Genomic DNA, 20,194 nt, shown 5'->3' on the forward strand with positions numbered 1-20,194 from the left:
TGTATATTGGAACAAACTGAGTCAGATCAGGCCAGAGACTTATTCCGTGCGTGTTGTACTGCACTCTCCATTCTGTAACTTTAGCCAAGCCCAACTGCCAGCTGTCACCTCCTGTTCCTCACCTCTCCCTGTGTCACTGACCTGACAACAGGGAAGAAGAGGATTTGCTGCCCAACTGGTGGAACAGGACCTGCCATGTTCCCTCAGCTCTGTACAAGCAGTCAGACGTGGCACACAGAGCCATCACATCACTGAACACAGGTGGGAAATTACATGTGAGGTAGTGCAAGTGAGTGACAATATCTCCACCACCACAGCCTTCACTCATCAGAGCAGCATGAGGGTGGCACACTGTTCTAGCTGCACAGTTGGCAAAAGGCAGAGAGGAGTGTCCTCTCCCACTGCAACAGCATTTGGTTTTGCTGTGCTTAACGTACCCTACTTTCAAGTAAAATCCAGATGGTTAATACATGTCTGAAAGAATCTAACCAGGATATGAACTAGGTCATGTTTCTGATTCCACTTTGAAGGGGGATAAGTTGCCTAAATTACACCAGTTAATTTTTCCCTCAGTGCAGAGTTGCAGTTTCTGTAAGGGCTGAACTAAATGAGGCCTCAGAAAATGAGGGAGGAGGTTGAAATTACACAGTTGGCACTCCTACATTAAATCAAAGCCTAACATTCATTACAGGAAGTCCTTTCAAGCATCACTTGCTATGCACAAAGAGGTTTAGAGAGAAAGTGTATAGATAAAAATCTCATCTGACAATGAGTAGACTCATTTGTACTTAAGCCAGAGATACAAGAACACACATGAACCTTCCCCTGTACAACTGGGGCCTGACAAAACGCACAGAAGAGAAAATGCCTCTGCCAGCTACAGCAGGTATAAAAAACATTTGAAAAGTCTAAGAAAATCTAGAACTTAAGAAAAGCACCAGTCTTTCATTCTGGCTTTTTAAACCAAACAGCAAGCGCTGCTTCTAATCACTTCAAGATAAGTAAGTGATGCCTGAAGGAAGCATGGTTATTCCTGGTGTAGTTGGGTCATCTTGTATGTATCACCCAGAAGAGACACTTCTCCTGTTGTTAATCAAACTGCAACTGCCAACTAGTTTAAGAGAAAATGCTGGCAGTGATTGCTCTTTTTAATAGATTTTTATGAAGCTTTTGGGCATTTCTGCCCTCAAAGGGCAAGGAAGTTTATCAAATACACAAAGAACCAATTTCCTTCTATTATATACATTATATACAATTGCGTATTCAGTTCCTTCATTCTACTTTCCTTGTAAACGGGCTTTCCAGTTCGCTGTGAGTGAAGAATGTCTTCAGTAAAACACCCATCCAGCTCCTCGGCTGTGATGTAGCCTTAGTGTCAGCCACTGGAAATTCCCCATGTAAAACAGAATTAACTTCTGCTTTCAGTCTATCCCACTTCAACCATTCCATGACTAGCTTAAGGCTAATTTAAAAAAAATGCAGGTTTTTAAGTCCAATTTTTCCCTCATGCCTGCATGTCCATTTCTATGGACAACGTCACACAGTAGCAAGCCTCTCTTTTGAATTCTTTGTCTCTGATGGCTGGATTTTTGTGGTGTCTTGTCGAGGTAATCCATAGAGGTAAATAGAAACACACACCAGGAGAGCACCCAGGAAGAAGGTAACAGCTGGAAGGAGACAAAACAGTTTAAATAAACACTTCTGTATAAGAAGAAACCTTCAGAAGATTAAGCTATATAAACAGGACAATGAGTTGTTAATAATTCACAGAACCTAGATCATCCTCTGTCACTGAGGACTCTAGCATTTGCTCAGTCCCCACACTTTCAGTTAGTCTTGTATCAGCAAGAACATGGTGGTCGTCAAAAAAGCAAGTGTGAAACATTTCCTGCACTTCCAGATGCCATCCAGAAGGCTTACATTTCAATAAACTTAATCATAGAGAGACAGTGGGTGTGATAAAGCGTGCGATAACACACCGTTTGTCTTTCCACATCTAGACAGGATTAAGAAACACTATTAATGACACTTTCTTAGAAAGATCACCAGTCCCATCTTTGGATTATCGCAGGAAAGCGGAACACACCCAAACCTAAAGAGCAAAGGCCTGAGCAGGAGCTACTAGGTATAGTATCAGACGCAGATTTGATCAGAGAGAAAATTATTTGTGGTTGCAGAGCAGCCGAGAGCAATTTGCTCTTTACTCTCAGAAATATTCACCACATATCAGTCACGCCCCCAGCTCCTCTTTGACTTGCTCTCATGTGGTGGTGTCCACAGCAAATGGGGAAGGCAGAAGTTAATGCAGTAGCAGGTATAACTTAACAGTGATGTGTAAAGCCCTTGCAAGCCAAGGAACTAAACTGGCACTGGCTGTACTAAAACCAACAAGAAATGATACCTTATCAACAGCAGTCTTGGATAAGCAGCTGTATCACACACTAAACTGCATCAGAAAGTGATTCATGAGTAAAGCCAACATGGCTTTGCTAAGGGCAAATCCTGCCTGACAAATCTGGTGGCCTTCTGCAGTGGGGCTAGGCATTGGTGGATAAGGGAAAAGCAGCTGACATCATCTACCTGGATTTGGGAAAAGCATTTGACACTGTCGTGCATGACACCCTTGTCTCTAGCATAGATTTGATGGGTGGACCACTCCGTGGGTAAGGAATTGGCTGGATGGTCACACTCAAAATGCTGTGGTCAGTGGCTCAATGTACATCATAAGAAGGATGTGGACCTGTTGGTGTGAATGCAGAGAAGGACCACGAAGATGATCAGAGGGCTGAAGCACCTCTCCTATAGAGACAGGCTGAGAGATTTGGGCTTGTTCAGCCTGGAGAAGGTAACGCTCCAGGGAGAACTTATAGCAGCTTCCAGTGCTTAAAGGGGCCTACAAGAAAGCTGGAGAGGGCCTTTTTACAGGGACATGTAGTGACAGGACAAAGGGTAATGGCTTTAAACTGAAAAAGGGTAGATACAGATTAGATACAAGGAATAAAGTCTTCACTATGAGGGTGGTGAGGTACAGGCACAGGTTGCCCAGCGAAGCTGTGGCTGCCCCATCCCTGGAAGTGTTCAAGGCCAAGTTAGATGGGGCTTTGGGCAACCTGGTCTAGTGGAAGGTGTCCCTGCCCATGGCAGGGAGGTTGGAACTGGACGATCTTTAAGGTCCATTCCATTCCAACCCAAACCATTCTATGATAAAGCTGTATGAACTCATAAGCTGTTTAAAACACAAAGAACCTTTCCTTTTGAGGTTGTAGGATGCCTCTAAAAGAGCAAACCATAAATGCCTCTGAAAGCACAGTATCATCAGGCACCTTATGCAATACACTAGTGCACAGAAGTCCTGGAGAAGACAAAGTTAAAACCAGAAAAATACAAAGGAGATGCAAAAGACTGCTTTGGTATGAATGGCATACAGCCCGCTACCAAGCAGCCTGCTGGTCAGGAAGGAAACACACCTAGTTACATCAAAGGCAAAAAGGCACTTACTTATCTGGAGGCCAAAGAGAGCGACTGATGCCACAGTTGAAAGAACAATGGCTGCTGCAGCAGAAAAGCCTTTCATAATGTTATCTGTGTACTTAACAACCACCGAGGTGTAGAGGCCACCTACACTGGCAAGAACTGGAAAGCAGATAAACAGTTTTCTGTTAGTAAAGGTGCAATAGGTTACTCTCCAAATGATGCATTTTACTCCAGTGGTGTACTCCTTGTTTAGGCTATGTCGACCTAATTGATGATTTAATGCAACATTCAGCAAAATGGGATGTCTGCATGGCATCTAGTAGCTCAGATACAACTAATTTAAAGATGATCAACCCACTACTGTTACTTAGACTGCTGCTTCAGCACAATTTTAAATTGGACAAGTGAATAATTTCCAAGAAAATGATACTTTTAAATAAAATCCTTCAAAGCACATTACAAAAAAGTGCATCAGATTGGATTTGTAGCTTTGTGCAATCAGTTATATCATAGTTAAAAAAAGCAAAACAATGTAACAAGATCCTAAAACCACAAGATACTTACAGATGACAAACCAGACGTAGCATGTATAGCCATAGAAGAACCCTTTCTCAAGGACTTGGGCTCCGTCTGACATGTACACACCAAATAAAGTCACCACAATCCCGGATAAGTACATCTGAATATTCCTCACCCACAAGGAAGTATCTGAACTCTTCAAGACCTTCTCAAAATAGACTCCTAAAAAGAAAAGAAAAAAAAAAGGGTTTCAGTGAGATGAAGTGTCGTTCTTCGAACACTGTGAACCATGAACCATTGGTTCCACTGCAATCATCTTGTCCTACACACTGTTCAAAATGCCAAGGACTCAACACCACATCCTGCCAACGTATGTCTTCCACAACAGGATTTTAATGGGTATGGAATGTCAAAAATAGATTCTATTTCTCTTTACAGTTGTTGTAACAAATCATTGACAATTGAAACTACTCATTTCTGTTTGATTTGCCAGGTTTCTGTCCAGCAGTTTCTTCTGTACAGTTCTACACCAAGAAAAAAAACCAAACCTTTCACCCTGGCACCTGGTATTTTATTGCCCGGGCAGTATTTACGTATTTCAGTATGATGGAGAACAACTTTTTTCCCCTCCATTGGGATTCTTAGCAGTAAAAAACTGAAAACAGGGGTGGGACTGTATTAGCTCAGTACTGAGACTGAGAATTCCTCAGAAGCCTTGTGCTTGCAAAGTGCTTGGCAGAGCAGCCACATTCTGAAACCACAGCTTCAGGGGATTACAAGAGCAAATCAAAACTGACGCTTCCTGATAACTGAAACTACAGATTGGTTTTGAGGAAATGGAATTCATTTTAATCTAAAGCCCTTGTTCACAATGCCACACTGCTCAGCATTACTTTTATGCTCTGCCTCAATGAAATTCCCCAAATACCTTTTCATGACTCTACTTGGGAGGTGTACGTCAGGCTAAAAGGCTGACATTTGACAAGGCCATCACTACCTGCCTTTTTAACCACTGCTCCCACACCAGGATTCTGCTTATCTGTGGAATTTCCTCAGGATTTCAAAACACAGACAGCAGTTTGCTGGACTTAGACCGTCTCAGCCACTTCCACAACTTTCTGGTGTGAGCCCTCCTGAGTAATTATTGCTGATTAATGTCACCCAAGAGCCTTCATAATCATATCAGAACAGTATATAGAACTGACAAAGATGGCAGAAAGAAAAGATCTGTGAGTCAGAAGCCCTAAGCACACATCCCAAAATCCCCGAGGTAGCTTCAAGGAAGGTCTTGCTATATTTTTATTCATGAAAAATGCAATTTATAATTTAATACAGTATGGGGAATAAATCAGAGAACAGATTTATATTTCAGGGGTACAAATAATAAAAAAAAACCACCAAGGAAACATGATATTATTCTCATATGAATACAGATTTCTGGAGGCCTTGGGTGATATGATTTAGCGTTAGGTGTCCCTGCCCACAGCAGGGGGGTTGGAACTAGATGATCTTAAGGTCCTTTCCAACCCTAACGATTCTATGATTCTAAGTCTAACATCAACAAAACCCCAGCATCCTTATCAACTGCAGTGCTTAAAAGAACCCAGAAGAATCTACCTTGAGATTTCTGCCAGCTGAGAAGGCCCACAAAGCACACACAGACATAATCAGGTACCAGAGATTTGGCTTGAGTATCAACCATACTTGTAAATTTTATAAACTAAGGCAAGGGTAAGCAAAGCAATGGAACTATGCTTTCAGATGTCTGAAAATGCATGAAAATCACCACTAGGCAAGATGAAGGAAGGAATGGGTGCTGTTTAGGAGAAATTACTCTTCAGTACTGTTTCAAGTTACAAGGGATCTGCATTATATATTTGTCGAATGCTTTTATAAGCATTGCTGGTCTGCCGGATGCTTGGAAATTATCACAGGATAGGTGGTTTGAAGAAAAAACTTATTTTCTGTCTCTGAGGGACAAAAACCACATAACTTTGTTGACTTTGCTGGAATAATATAAACCACTTAGCATGGTCAGTCCAGAAACTGAAGGTTCAGTGCCAAAATGGCTTCTTCATGTCTGTGTGGGAAGGAAGTAGAGGAAAGGAGTTTGAACAGTATTTATGTTTTCAACATGTAAAGCCCCAAGGGCACGAGGAGCTCCATAGAAGAAATGCTCTGTCCTCCCAGCTGCCTCAAAGCTACAGCTGTTGGTGAGGAAACACCCAAGCTGCAATCCTGTGGGAGAAGAATGCTGTATGTGTCTAAATCCTCTAAAGCTGCCTGCATCAGCTCTTTTGATGGTCTGAATTTGCAGACCTTTAGAAGAAAAGCTGTCTGCCATTTCACTGGGAAGACGCCGAAGAAAAGCGACACACTCCTCCTTTCCTCCCCTGTCAACCAGAATGTTTTCCACAAGTAATGACCGTGTATGCACAGCACAAGATTGGTTTTGCATGATTGTACAGTACTAGAGGTGAGTGACAGTACCTTGTTTTCTTACAGAAGGAGGGGAAAGAATCCAGTTCACAGACAGATAAATATGCCCCTGTGAGCCAGTTTTCAAATAAGAAGTAATTTGCATTTCCTTGTTTCTCAGCACCAGCTCACTTGTCCTGAAGTTCTCGTCTCCTTCTGCAGAAGCCAGAGAACTACCCTGAGGGGAAATGCTGGCTGTAGAACAAAACCAAACCAGACCTCCTTCATGTGGTCTATCTAGGCTTCTTGCTACTCATCTTCCTCTCTGCCCTTCTCATGCTGCCTCTGCATCTCAGTTAGATATACTACCTATAGGACCATGGCAAAATGTATTCCGGGGCTGAGCTAAGTGCAAGAACAGAGCAAGAAGCCCCACTATTCCCTGTATAAAAGAATGCAGCTATTTTGTGTGATCCCCATAAGGCAGCTATTCACTGTAAAGCCCAATCTATAAAACTGATGTACATTAATTAATTGTACCAAGTCATTACAGATGTTCCCTACAGTATTATTCTAACCATTTGAAAGATGCTTCCACATGCAAACCAGCCTTCTAAGCTGCATCACATAAAACCAATAGTACATGCTCCTAGTCATTTGCTTGACATGAGTGATCATGTCATGAATCTGCCGTAATTACTGCAAGTAGAAGGTAGTTATGAGTAGATGGTGTAAAGTAATTTTTTATCTTTTAATCAACAAAGGCAGCTAACTAATGTAGAAAGTTCTGGTTTAAACATCATGAGTGCAGTCCTTTGAATGTGCCCTGCATACAGAAATAATACTATACCTGCAAATCCTGAACACAATACAGCAACAGCAATGGCTCCAAACCCTAGCCATGGATTCTGCTCCACCTGCATGCAACATCAACCGTTATTTTAAAAAGGACACAACATTTCAGTAATTTACAGTAATTAATTCCAGAGCTCCTTTGTTCAGTACAGCAAAATGATTAGCATTTCATTACAATGTAAAATGTACTTGCTTAGCTAGAGCTGTCCTTTGGATTAGCCTGGGATAGCTGTGTGAGGTTTCATTGCCCATGTGTACCCTTACCAACCCCTGCCATGCACAGAGCACTGTCTCCTTGGAGGTGGGTGTTCCTCCCAGCTGCTGGACCTGCCCTTCCCACTAATGCCACTGACCTGTTGCTTACGTCTCAGCTGCTGAAGACACTTGTTTCTTCCTCGAACAGGATTAGGTCAGTGCCTCTGAAGGGTGTGTTTAAATGACATACCCACACCCACCAGGCACTGGAGTTTCCCTCCTGATTTTGCCAAGTGCTTTGATTCAAGTTCTCTGCTCCAACAGCTGCAATTGATACCAGGGCCAACTGCTGGAAACACTACTCAGATACCCCTATGATGGTGCATTAGGCTGCTTATGATGACTGTAGTAATTTATACTAATTGTAGCAATCAGTTGCCTTTCCAACCAGCAAGACTGGAGCAATACCACAAGCCTGCCTCAACTGGTATGCAATAAATGTGAAAAAGAATGAGCAGACTGGTGGTTATGTTGTAGATGAAGTGGCTGGAAATAAGAAACAGACACTGCTCTGTGGGATATAATAAACTTCACTGTAATCCCAGCTGCTGTGAAGTGAAATACAAAGTATAATGCAGTATATTCTTCATTGTGAAGTGGCAAAATATAAACTCTTACCTGTACTTTCGTAGCCTGAGCAGGCTTCCACTGAACAAGGGTAACACCACCGCACAGCATGAAGACAGAGAACCACTGCAGCTTACTAAGGGTACGGTTTAGCATTAGGACTGTACATAAAGCTGTACAAGGGATCTTCAACTGGTATGTCACCTAAGGTGGGAATATAGTTTAGAGGATGTGGTTTTATAAACTCCTCCAAACCAAGAAAACAAAATAGAGAATTCAACTACAGAATGACAAATACAATTTCATACTGACTTCCTACTGATCCCTTGGGTTTGGTATCATTGCCAATTACAATAAAGTGAATTTGAAGCGACTCCAGCAGTGAGTGGGTTAGCTGAGCAGAGCTCTAAAACAGACAGCTCTAAAACAGAGTGTATGCTCCGAATATAACAAAGCATCATCTGGCTTTTAACACTGAGGTTAAAGAGAGTACCACATGGTAGGCAGACAAATACCTAGCACACATGCCTCAGGAAACATATTTACAGACCAGTTACTGACAAAAACATGTATTACCTGGTAGACTGCTGCATCCAAGTTGCTAAGAGCCACAAACGCCATATTGTTTTGGAGACCATATACCAAAGATGGAACACTTAATTTTAGCAGTTCTGTAGGACTTCCAAATACATTTTCTTTTAAAGATGTTATTAACCTTGCCAGACTTCCAGTTTCTCTGCAAAATAAAGTATAACAGAGGGTTCTCTTAAACTGATATTTGTTAACAGAAATCAAATCAATGAGTCCTATGGGAAGGCTGAAAGTTTGTTCTCAACAATCAGTTGTACCCTCTGCTTATTAAAGATATATTAAAACAGTGAGGTTATCAACAAGTAGAAACCCCTGAAGGTGAGGAAGGCATTCTGGAATGAGGAGGTTAGATGCATTAATGTGTAGTAAAGTAAACAACAACCATGAACACTGTAAACAGTGGAATAAGTCACTAAGCATACAGGCAGTGGGACAGAAGGCTGTTGTTTTCCCTCCACCCTTTTTTGTGGGGATATTAATATTTGTGTGTGATGTCAAATGCCTGTGCTTTTCCAGTTCTCCTTTAAACTGGGCTTCACAGCACAGACAAAAAAGATTGTACCCTTGCACACTACTGAGCTGGAAACACCTTTCATTCCTCAGCCAGCCCTGTTTTCCTCTTCTCTCTTGTGCTGCAGGAGATGCTGGACCAGCACCAGCCCACATCTGAAGAGGTCTGGCAGAGTGTGCGGCAGCTCCCTGTCACCTTGCACCTTCACACATCTCCCACATGCAATTACAGCATGTGAAACAGCAGGCAGTGGGGAAGAACATGCTGCTATTTGCTTCTGTCCCTTTTTGCAGCTTGCTCCTCAGCTTATTAAAGCTGACCTTTGCACTGTTCACCCTTGTCATTGGCACATCAATCTGACATTTTTGCTTACTTGTCACTGCCACTAAAGACCTCCAGTTCCCTTCCCAGCTCTCCCCAAGTTCCATGTTCCCCCTTTGCATTCCTCTCTTGCTTGGTCACTGACTAATACCAACATCCTGTCCCCTCCCACAGGCCTCTCAACGTGCAATCTGTATTGTCTTTGAATTCAACACTCCTTTTGCTTCCATTACACATGCATATGAACAAATGGCTCATCCTCTTCTGCATTCCAGAAGCCCAGTTCCCCACATTTCAACCATAACTCAGCTTCTTTCTTTTTCACAAATGTGTCATCTACCTGCCCCAAACTCTTATAAATAATTACCAAAATTAGCCATCTCTCTATGCCCCAGGCTCCTTCACTAACCACCTTGTTCCTGCATATTTTCTGTTCCTGTAACTCTGTGCTCCAGGTTCTTAAAACTTTTTCTCTACAAAGATTTAGGTACTCTACCCTCTCATGACCCTTTCACCAAGTTTCTCTCCTAGAGATGTACAAGAAAAGCAAGAGTCCCTGGTGATACCAAAGTGCAGCTGGACTGAAGTGCTTCTATCTGAAATATATAACTGCAAATAACATGTAATTATCAGAGATATAGGTCTACTCTGTGAGACTAAGAAGTTAAAAAATACCACACAGTAATGGCTTCTTCTATTTGCTGATACTAAGGGAGACTGTTAAGAAAATAATATTTAAACTATACCTGCTTCTGTTCAGACCATGCTCAGTGAATTAGCTGATTTAAAGTCAAAGTCACAGCAGAAACAGTAGTGTCTGTCTACTTTGACTTCCAGCAAGGAATTTCATCAATGAAGAATAACAGGTGTCCAGTAAGCACCATTTTCACTTAAGGTTTTGAGAGCAAGAAGATTAACTAGTTCATCTTTGCAGTGGGTGTGCTTTCTGAAGCATGCACTTATCAAGAGTCTCTTGATATAAGTATATCTTAAGTATAAAGATCATGTGGAGCCAGATATAAATCTACACAAAAAAAGAATTTAAAACAAGCCTCTGTGAACAAATGAAAATTAAAATAAGGTGTCCAAAGATTACATTGCAAAATCAAATAAGAAAATAAAAAAGCTAGCTTGAATTGAGTGTTTCTGATGGTGATCTAGATTCAACTTAAAAAACATACTCTATTTTCTTCATAGGTCTGAATGAGTGAGAGATACTAATAACAATCAGTTCTGCAACAGAAACATTCATTCATTAGAAAAGCTGAAGTTAAAACTAGAGTTTGCAAATCTCCTTTACTTTTCTTCACCCATTGCTAATTATGTACCATCTAAGAATGTCGACAATGTAATTACCAGATGGTGAATTGGACTTCAAATAAATATGAGAAGTTGAGAGTACAGTTGAGTAAACAATTAACACAGTTTAAACTATCATAAACACCTCTTTTAAAAGACAATCTTTTGGCATTCATCCATTCAATGTGCCTTCCAGGAGAAACCTTAAAAGTAAACACAGTGGAGTAAGAATGTAAGAAAACAAATTCTGCAGGCGGAACAAGATGAGAGTCATACCCCAGTATCCTGTATGTAGCATTATCAGTGCTGGCTGGTTCAAAAAGGAAAAGGTACCCACCCAAATGTATCCCTCTGTACAGAAAAAACGGATCATATATGTCATGGTTTAAACCCAGTCAGGTAACTCGTTCACTCACTCCCCCCCTTCTTTCCATCCCCCTACTCCTGGGGGGACAGAGAGGAGAATCGAAAAGAATGCAACTCCCACAGGTTGAGATAAGAACAGTTTAGTAACTAAGGTATAACACAAATCACTACTGCTACCACCAATAACAACGATAAAGGAAATAACAAGGGAAGAGAATACAACATCTCACCACCAGCCAACCGATAACTTGCCCCCCCCCCCCGGCCTGACCAAGCACCAACCCATACCTACTCCAACCCTGCAGTCCCAGCCCTTCCGGCTAACTCTCAGTTACATCCTGGGCATGACGTGCTGTGGTATGGAATACCTCTTTGGCTAGCTTGGGTCAGGTGTCCTGTCTCTGCTTCGTCCTGGCTTCCCCTCCTCCCTGGCAGAGCATGAGGCTCACAAAGTCCTTGGCCAAACCAAAACATCCTTGTTATGAGCTCTGTTCCCAAGCCGAAAGTCAAAACACTGCACTGCACCAGCTACCAAGAAGGAGAAACATGACTGCTACTGCTGAACCCAGGACAATATGCTATCTCCTAACTGGTTATTAAACTACAAAGGCACCTTGTTTGGAGTGAGAAAAATCGGTTAGGACTTTGAAACTGGAGGAAGCTGTAAAGAAGTCACTGAAAGAAACTATGCTGGAATTTATGCTGTTGAGCATATTTGTAAGTGAGCTAAAATGGGAGATTACTAGGAAATTGGCAAATTTTACTGATTATACTCAATTATACATGATACGCAAAAAGAAACTTTCAATAGTTCTTTCACTACACTGAGCAGAATTCACTAGATCTTTGGCCATCTGAGAAACAGCTCAGTTACCTGGGCGGCAAAGGAAGGCACCCAGACCCACCAGCAACCGAGACATCCTGCCATTAAGAGATGAACATGGCCTGACGAATAGTGTCTTCTGGTGCCCACCTCTCTCCCCAGTATGAAGAAAAACACACCACTGGCTGACTAAATCAGAATAGATATTATAACCTTTATTACAACCTTCAAACAACTCAGTGACTCAGACCCACCCCATTTTAATTGGCAAATAAAGCTCAGTTGTCAATAAATGAGAAAGAATCATAGGAAATAACAACTCCATACTACAGCAACCATCTCTAAACCAGTTACAGGCATTTGGAAAAAAGATGTGAGTAGCCTTACGAGAGCACCAGATCAAGGCTCAGCTGTATTCACAGAAATGAGCAGAACGTTATGAATCCTTAGGAAAGGGACTGAGACCAAGAGAGAAAGCACCTTCACCTCTCTGCCTAATGCCATGGCATGTTCACATCCTGAATGTTTCATGAAGCTCTGGATCCTGTTACGAAAAGGATGTAACAATACTGGAAATGCTGTGGAGATGGGTACTAGGATGATCAGGGAAAAGTCAGAGTAGAACTCTCAGCTTAGAAAATGAATGAGTTCTGAAAACACAATGTACCTGTAGAGATCAGAAAATAAAAATTAAAGGAGAAGAATTATTCTTGATGTCTGTCAACCCAAGAAGACAGAATCCAGTGATACTGCTAGACAAAGTGTTCATTAATAAGTACTTTTTCACATACCATGTAGTTACACTGCAGAAGTCATTTCACAGACACATTAGGGACTAACAGATCAAAAAGAAACAGGACAATCCCACAGAGGACAGGACTGTTAGGTGCTACAGCCACAGTGTGCACATAGCATCCAGGCTGGGAAATCCACAAGCTTCTGCCAACAGCTAAAGAAAGTGCTTGCCCTATTGCCTATACTTCTGTTATAAGCATCCTCTGCTGGTTACTGTCAAAGGGAGGACGATGGGCAAAATGGATCTTTGGCGGTGCAGGGCTGTTCTAAAAATGTAACAGACTTCCAAATTAAAAGTAACCACCACTATTGAGAAACGTGGGTTGCTACAATCTCCTGAAGGCGGTCTGGATCAGCATCCACGCTGGCAACAACACTCTGAGAACCACAGTGGAATCACTCATTGGCAGAGACCCTCTTACCAACATTTTGTGCTGGAAGAGGGAAAAGCCCAGGGTGCATAAAAAGGAAAACAGAAATCGGCCACCGGTCACACTTGCCTTTTCTAACACATTACATTTAATGAAAGCTTAAACAAAAGGCAGCTTGCCACAGCTGCCTTATCAAATCCAAATATTGTCTCATTTCTAAAGCAAGCTAGAATGCTGTTTTGATGTTAAGTAGACATGTTCTGATAAAAATCTGAAGTATACCATGTGACTCCATGATTCTCTAGCACAAAACAACCAGCCTTCTGATGTACCAAAAGCCACAAAGAGATAAGCAGGGGCCCTAAAAGAACAAATTCTACTACAACAGCAAGAATCGGGCTTTGGAAAAGTAGAGAATATAAAGATTCTTCCAAGAAGAACGTAGCACATGAAAGCTGAGGGCCTCCTTACTTTAGATGCTCACATGTGGACTGAAGTTCTAGTTCTTAGCAACAGTTTGGGATTACAGAAACTCTAAATATTTTCTGTCCACTGTTTTTCAGCATTGATTCCCCAGCTTAAGAGAGACAGCAAAATGCCTGTCTGCAACACTGTTTGGGAAATTTATGAGCAGGAACATTACAATTCTGTATAACTCAGCAGACAACGGCTCACAGTTCAGCTTTCACCTACACCAATGAAGACCCAAAACATCACGGATAATCCATGCTGACATTTTGAACCTATTCCAAAGCATAACAGAAAAATAGAAAATATGCAGAAAGGACACACCTGAATACTGTGCTGTTTACAAAGCAGTTTCAGTTGAGGAGAACTCACAAGCTCTAACCCACTCTAAAACGAGTCTTCCACAGCATGACTGTCCAGCCACATTCTCAAATATATTTGTACTTCAGTATCTGAGAATCTGAGGTTAGAAGCCAGGATTTGTTTTCAAAATACTGACTGGCATTCCCACACTTACTTAGCCAAGATGCCCACACTCAAGAACAACTTGATAACTTCAGTGATGCACACAGCCGTCGTTGAAAAGTACAGTTCTGTCCCCACTGTCCTTGTGTACCGCAGCGCGACTGTGTATGTTGCAGCAACCAGGGTCATCACCGTGAGGCAGTACAACTTGAACAGTAAGCTGACATTTTCTGAAAGAAAACAAAGATGACCACTCAGCATGCCCTTCATTTTAACTTAAGGACTGAAACAGGGTGTTCTCCAGCTGGAGCACTGTATGCTACTGTGGCAGCATACAATAATTAGTGTTGTGAAATGCTTCCTATAAACAGTTTAAGTCAAATTTTTAAAGTCCCTTCTCAAAGCAGCTTGTACAGGAACATCAGCTGTTTGAAAATAGGATGTCCTCTTGCCCTCATAATCGTTCTCCGTTCTAGAAAACTAATCATAGACTAATATTTATGTAATAGTAATCAAAACCCCTTCCTTTCCTTTCCTGCTCCTTAGGTGACAGTAAAAGCCTCCTCTGACCCTCTCCACGTAGCATATTGAAGTCTGACACAAAGAGCGTTGGCAGACTATTAAAAGCAAAAAGAAAAGTATCAGCAGAGAAGGGATTCAATCTAGCAAATCTTGATAAGTAAAGCAGCATTTCTTTCAGCCTTATTTTCCACCTGAGTTCACAGAAGAGAATTCTGCTCAGGACAGTGGTGGAAGTTCACACAAAAGGCTTTCCTGAAAAATTACTGACAATAGAAAACACTGAGGTTATTAGAATCATTAGAGGCTATTAGAATCATTAGAGGCTATTAAAATCACAGAATGGTTAGGGTTGGAAAGGACCTTAAGATCATCGAGTTCCAACCCTCCTGCCACGAAGGGTTATTTACTTACTGAAGTAAATTAAACCATACAATGAGTATGTATCATATGTGTTATCCCCACTATCTTCCCCACTGCTACAATGGAACAACAGTAGCAATCCTTGTAACAGTTTTGCCCCAAATCAACTGCTATCCTGCATAATCTGGGAGTCAGCCTGCCTCAAGCCAGCTGGTGAAAGGCAGTTTTCCACACAGCTGTCCTCCGTGGCTTGAGAGTTCCATTGGGTGAATGTGAACAGTTCAGAGAACAGCTCAGACTGCATCCCTACCATTAAAAGAGAACAGAGACAACTCCAAACAGGACTGCTCTGCACAAAGGCATGACTTTTGTGACATGAGACATTAGCAAATGGGTAGTGTCTACAAAACCTGGTAAATTGTTATTTATTACATACAGCATCTGATGGCTGGATGTTGGTCACTCAGCAGCATCTTCCAGGCCATTATCTGAATATTCCAAAGAAACATAATTCTAATTGGCATAAATTTATATTCCTGTGATGATTAGGGAATGAGCTAACAGTTAAGCTCCAGGCAGATCTGTAATAACTTTGTTCATTTAATATGGGAATGAATTGCTGAATTCAGTGCAACTGATGTTCAGGTTCACTTTTCTTTCCAGTCAACGATGTCTCTTATTGCATAACATTTCTGCAAGGTACAGTTAATACCTCCTGCTGCTGCCATCGTTTAAATTAGCTACTTCCTTACAGATAAAAATCTCACCCACGTCAGTAACCACTTTTAAAAGGTAGAGCCAATTAGTTTTTGGACTAACAATGCTTAGGAGAGACTTACAAGCTATAATCCTTTTTTAAATTGCATTTGGATCGTGGGGAGGGGTGGTGGGAACACAAGGCCACAAAAGCCAGGAAATAAAGTTAACCCAGCCCAACCTTACAAGAACAGATTTCCTAATGATGTTTTAGTGCTGACAGAAATTATAACAACCTGTTTTTACATGTTAAGATTTTAAGCCTATGCACTACCAAATTAAAACTAAATTTAATCCCTGCCTATGTTAACTACTCTTTGAAAATAAATAAATAAACGAATGTCCCAGTTTGGCAGCAGTTTGTAAACTAAATGCAGCAGGATACAATGAAACTATGATCATGATCACAGAATCAACTCGGTTGGAAAAGACCTGTCAGATCATCAAGTCCAACCACTACCCCAGCACTGCCATGACAAACAGTAAACCATGTCACTAAGGGCCTCATCTACATGGTTTTGAACACTGAAGAATGGTGATTCCACCACTTCCCTAGGCAGCCTGTGCCAATGCCTGACCACCCTTTCAGAGTTCTAGCATTATGTGAAAAGCTGATTGTGGTTGGTTTCTCCAGCCTGGCTCACTTGTCTGTATCAGTACCAATGCAGCGCTGGGGACTGAAGGGAAGCTTAGTTGGGGTACCCATATCTTCTTGCTGGTAAGTCTGAACTTAAACCAGCTTAGAAATTAAAACAAGCTTAAAGTTGAAAGAAGATGCTGTTTTCTTTCTCGGAGTTTCTTTCACTGGCTTCAGTAAATCCCACTCAAATGAAATGGACAGAGGAGGTGGCTGATTTCTTATCAAAGTAACAAGTGACAGAACAACAGCTAACAGCCTCAAACTGCTCCAGGGGAGGTTTAGACTGGAAAAATGCTTCACAGAGAGGGTGACCAGGCACTGGCACCGGCTGCCCAGGGAAGCAGTGGAATCACCATTCCTCAGAGCGTTCAAAACTGTGTATATGAGGCCCTTAGTGACAGGGTTTACTGGTGGTCGTGGCAGTGCTGGGGTAAAGGTTGGTCTTTTCCAACCGAGTTGATTCTGTGATTCTATGGAACGATTTCCAGCAAAACGGACCAGACAGGCCAAAAGCCTCAGGACACACATGCGGGCCTCCGACAGGGCTCACACAACCGCTATTGTAAACGGAAGCCCAAGGCACGGGGGGCACACACAGCGTGCGGCCGGCCGGGCGGTGGCATCTCACACCCGGCCCTACATACGCTGCGAACAAACCCTCCTACTCCTGGCCCCTGTCCTCCCGGGGTTCCCCTCTCCTTTGAGTCTGCTGCTGGGATCTGCGGCGCCCTGAACAAGGCCCCGCATGAGGGTGGCAAGCAGAGGCTCAGGCAACGACTTCCTTCAGCATTTAAGCCCACCCTGCCTGCCCCAGGGCTGCGGGAGAGCCGGGGTTCTGGCACTGCCGCCCACACTCCAGCGCACCCCAGGGGCCGGCGGTGGCTTCAGTGACCTGCAGGGAGGGTGCCGAGGAGCGGCGGGGTCTGTCTCCACACCACCACCAGCGCCCCGGGCTAAGCCCCGAAAGCGATGCTCTTTCACCATGTTCAAACACCCCCAGAGCAGGTACCGGCCCACAGAGGCACCGTTGCCCTTAGGGCCACCTTCAGCCGCTGCCGGCTCCGGGGCGGCGGCGCCATCGGCGGCCCAGCGAGTCCCGGCGGCCCGTTGCCCCGCCGGACGGCGGCTCACACACACCGGAGCGGGAGAGGCGGCGGCTCCGCCACGCAGCCCCGCCGGCAGCCGGCGGACAGCGAGAGGGCGGGAAGGGAGGCGTGGGGGGAGAGCGCCCCTCCCCGCCAAGGTCCCCCAGAGCCCCTCTCCCCCCCGTTCCCGCGGTGGTGGCGCCCGGCGCCGCAACCTCCGGCAGGGAGGATGGTTCCACTCGCCCTGCGCCGGGGAGAGCCGCTGGCTCGCGGGTCCCGCTTCATCTTGGGTGGGGGCGGGATTGCCCCCCCTCTATGTCCGCACCTCCCTCCGAGAGCCACGGTTCCCCCTGACTGACCAGCGCCTCCGCCCTCACCTTTCGGCGACGACATCGTGCCCGCGGAAGGCGCCAAACTGGCCGGGCCAGAGCCGTCCGCCGTGCCTCGCCGCTCCTCCCATTACACCATAGAGTGCAGCGCCGCCGCCGCCGCCTAGAGCGCCCCGCCTCCCTCCCTCTCTTCACCATCGAGTCAGCGGCCCTTCCGCGCGGATAGTCTTCCCCCCACCCCAAGCCTTGCCAGGGAGGCGGAGGGTTGTGGGTGGGGCGCCCCCTGGCGGACGGTGGGTGTCTTCCCGCCGGCCGGGAGGGTTACCCTCCGGTTTTACCGAATTTAGCCTTTCCACGTGGAACAAACCCGGGGAGCTGGTCGGAAGGTACCCCCAAGCTCATCTCGGAGCAGCGCCGCCTGCCCACGGTGGTTGCCGGGCCCCGGGAGGGGCGAAGTTGTGGGGGCATCGCCAAAGGGCGAGGTGAGGGGCGGACGGGGCAGCAGCTTTGCTGCCGCAGCACGAACCTCGATTCAGAGGGTGAGGAGACCCGAAGGGCTTGGAAACGGCGCCGCGTTCAGTGTGTGCAGCGATGCGGGCAGTCATACACCGCCGGGTGGTATTAGTGACCGTATGGGTGCGTGCGGACTGCACAGCAATGCTTAAGGAAGCCGAGGGGTACGCTGCGGTCCGTATCTCCTGCTGGCTGTGTGATGTGTCAGTCTTGTATTCCCCGAACAGCAGCACCTGAAAAGGACGAAAAACCCAAACCCAGCTGTGAAGGGTGGTAGTGCTGATGGGGAAGTAGCAGGAACTTGTGCCAGAAACAAAGGCGGAGGTGGGACTATCCCATTCAGTGCCACCTGCGTGAAGTTCAGTTCAGCCTGTTCAGGAAATAACACCTCCCCTGTTTCTTAATCACTGCGGAGCTCAAGCAGGAGCTACTTTAACGCTGTTCACCAAAACAAGCCATGCGTTGAGTTTTGGTCTTCTGTGTTTTCCATTGGCAACTGGATTTTAGATGTCTGCATTTAACTTCCACGTACAACGAGTAGTCTGTGTAGTCCTTTTGTATTCCATTTTCTGATCAGAACCTAAGTACTTAAGAGTAGGGTTAATAACATTGTACAGTAGCAAAGAGGAGTCAGGGCAGGAATGGCTTTAAATTGACAGAGGGTAGATTTAGATTAGGTATTAGGAAGAAATTCTTCCCTGTGAGGGTGCTGAGGCACTGGTACAGGTTGCCCAGAGAAGCTGTGGATGCCCCATCCCTGGCAGTGTTCAAGGCCAGGTTGGACGGAGCTTGGCTTTGGGCAACCTGGTCTAGTGGAAGGTTTCCCTGCCCAGGGCAGAAGGTTGAAACTGGATGAGCTTTAAGGTCCCTTCCAACCTAAACCATTCTGTGATTCTACAAAGAATAAAACCTGGTAAGTGCAAATGTGTCACTTTGTTTCCAAACCCCAGACCATGAGTCTGTGCACCGCATGTGTATGGTCTTGTCCTCACGAGTACACTCACCTGTGCATCAGCAGAACCAGATTAAACAAAAACCAAACCCAAGTTCCAGTGGGCATCAGCTGAACTTTGTCTCCCCTTTCACATGACTGAAGCATTTTGAAAAGTAACCTCTCCCTTTTTTCTGAACTATTGAATTGTTGTACTATTTTATTGGCAGTAAACACCCACGAGTTCACACACACATTTCTCATAGCCGGGAGTAAGTTCATAGCTAACCAACATGTTTCTGCCATGCCAAAACCAAGATGTAGATTACAATTGTATTCACCAGTATTTTAAAACATTGCAGTATCTTCTCCAGTGAAAAGAACAAGCAGAATAAAAGGTTTTCTTTACAATAAATGTATGTATGGACTCTTGAGATACCAGCTTGTTGGTTCAAAATAAGAACTTTAACATGAAAGGTTCAAAATAAATTATGATAAAAAAATACAGATGTAGCAACAAAAAGTATTTAATAAAGCAGCAATAGGGTATTTTTTTCTTGATGTAGAAGAAGCTGCAGCTGCTAATAGCATTCATATTTTTAATAATAAAACTGAAAACTGGTGCCAGTTCATAATTTAAAAACATGGAAGAGCAGCACATCTGTCTGCTAATGCTCAGTTTATTTTCACATAAGAGAAAACCACATAGTGGAAAACCATTTAGCTAAGTTCTTTCTGTGCTCCTCTCCTTGGAAACAGATAAACAAAAGGAGAATGTTGTCATGGACAATGCCACAGGAGAGTCACCCAGCAGCTTGGATCTTCAAGCTTCATTGTACAGGCTTGTGTAACAATGGAAACCACACCACACCACGCTGCACCTGACTGAAAAAGAGATTTGGAAACCTTAGCACATTGTGTGCCATCACAGATGCACACTTCGACATTTTGCAGATAACA

At 44.0% G+C, this 20,194-nt stretch overlaps 1 protein-coding gene across 1 annotated transcript; it reads right to left on the reverse strand.

The window, feature by feature from the left end:
- Window positions 1-1,130: 1,130 nt before the first annotated feature.
- SLC35A1 (solute carrier family 35 member A1) lies at window positions 1,131-17,977 on the reverse strand. Its single transcript, XM_057412457.1, has 8 exons — window positions 17,839-17,977; window positions 14,151-14,328; window positions 8,665-8,824; window positions 8,140-8,292; window positions 7,262-7,328; window positions 4,039-4,215; window positions 3,499-3,633; window positions 1,131-1,667 (listed from the first exon to the last, which is right to left on the reverse strand). Exons 1-8 carry the CDS (start codon window positions 17,852-17,854, stop codon window positions 1,537-1,539), a joined length of 1,017 nt encoding a protein of 338 aa, XP_057268440.1. The 5' UTR covers window positions 17,855-17,977; the 3' UTR covers window positions 1,131-1,536.
- Window positions 17,978-20,194: the final 2,217 nt, after the last annotated feature.

This window comes from Pezoporus wallicus, unplaced genomic scaffold (assembly GCF_028554395.1).
Source record: "Pezoporus wallicus isolate ANWC-B61680 ecotype Strahan unplaced genomic scaffold, APGP_CSIRO_Pwel_v1 contig_4788, whole genome shotgun sequence".
NCBI classification, from domain to species: Eukaryota; Metazoa; Chordata; class Aves; order Psittaciformes; family Psittacidae; genus Pezoporus; species Pezoporus wallicus.

Bases quoted from the DNA above. Each gene is read 5' to 3' on its own strand.
- SLC35A1 (XM_057412457.1), bottom strand. The intron at 8,293-8,664 runs GTAATACATGTT...TTCCCACCTTAG, and splicing joins TGGATGCAGCAGTCTACCAG to GTGACATACCAGTTGAAGAT. The intron at 1,668-3,498 runs GTAAGTGCCTTT...GTCTCCTTCCAG, and splicing joins TCTCTTTGGCCTCCAGATAA to CTGTTACCTTCTTCCTGGGT.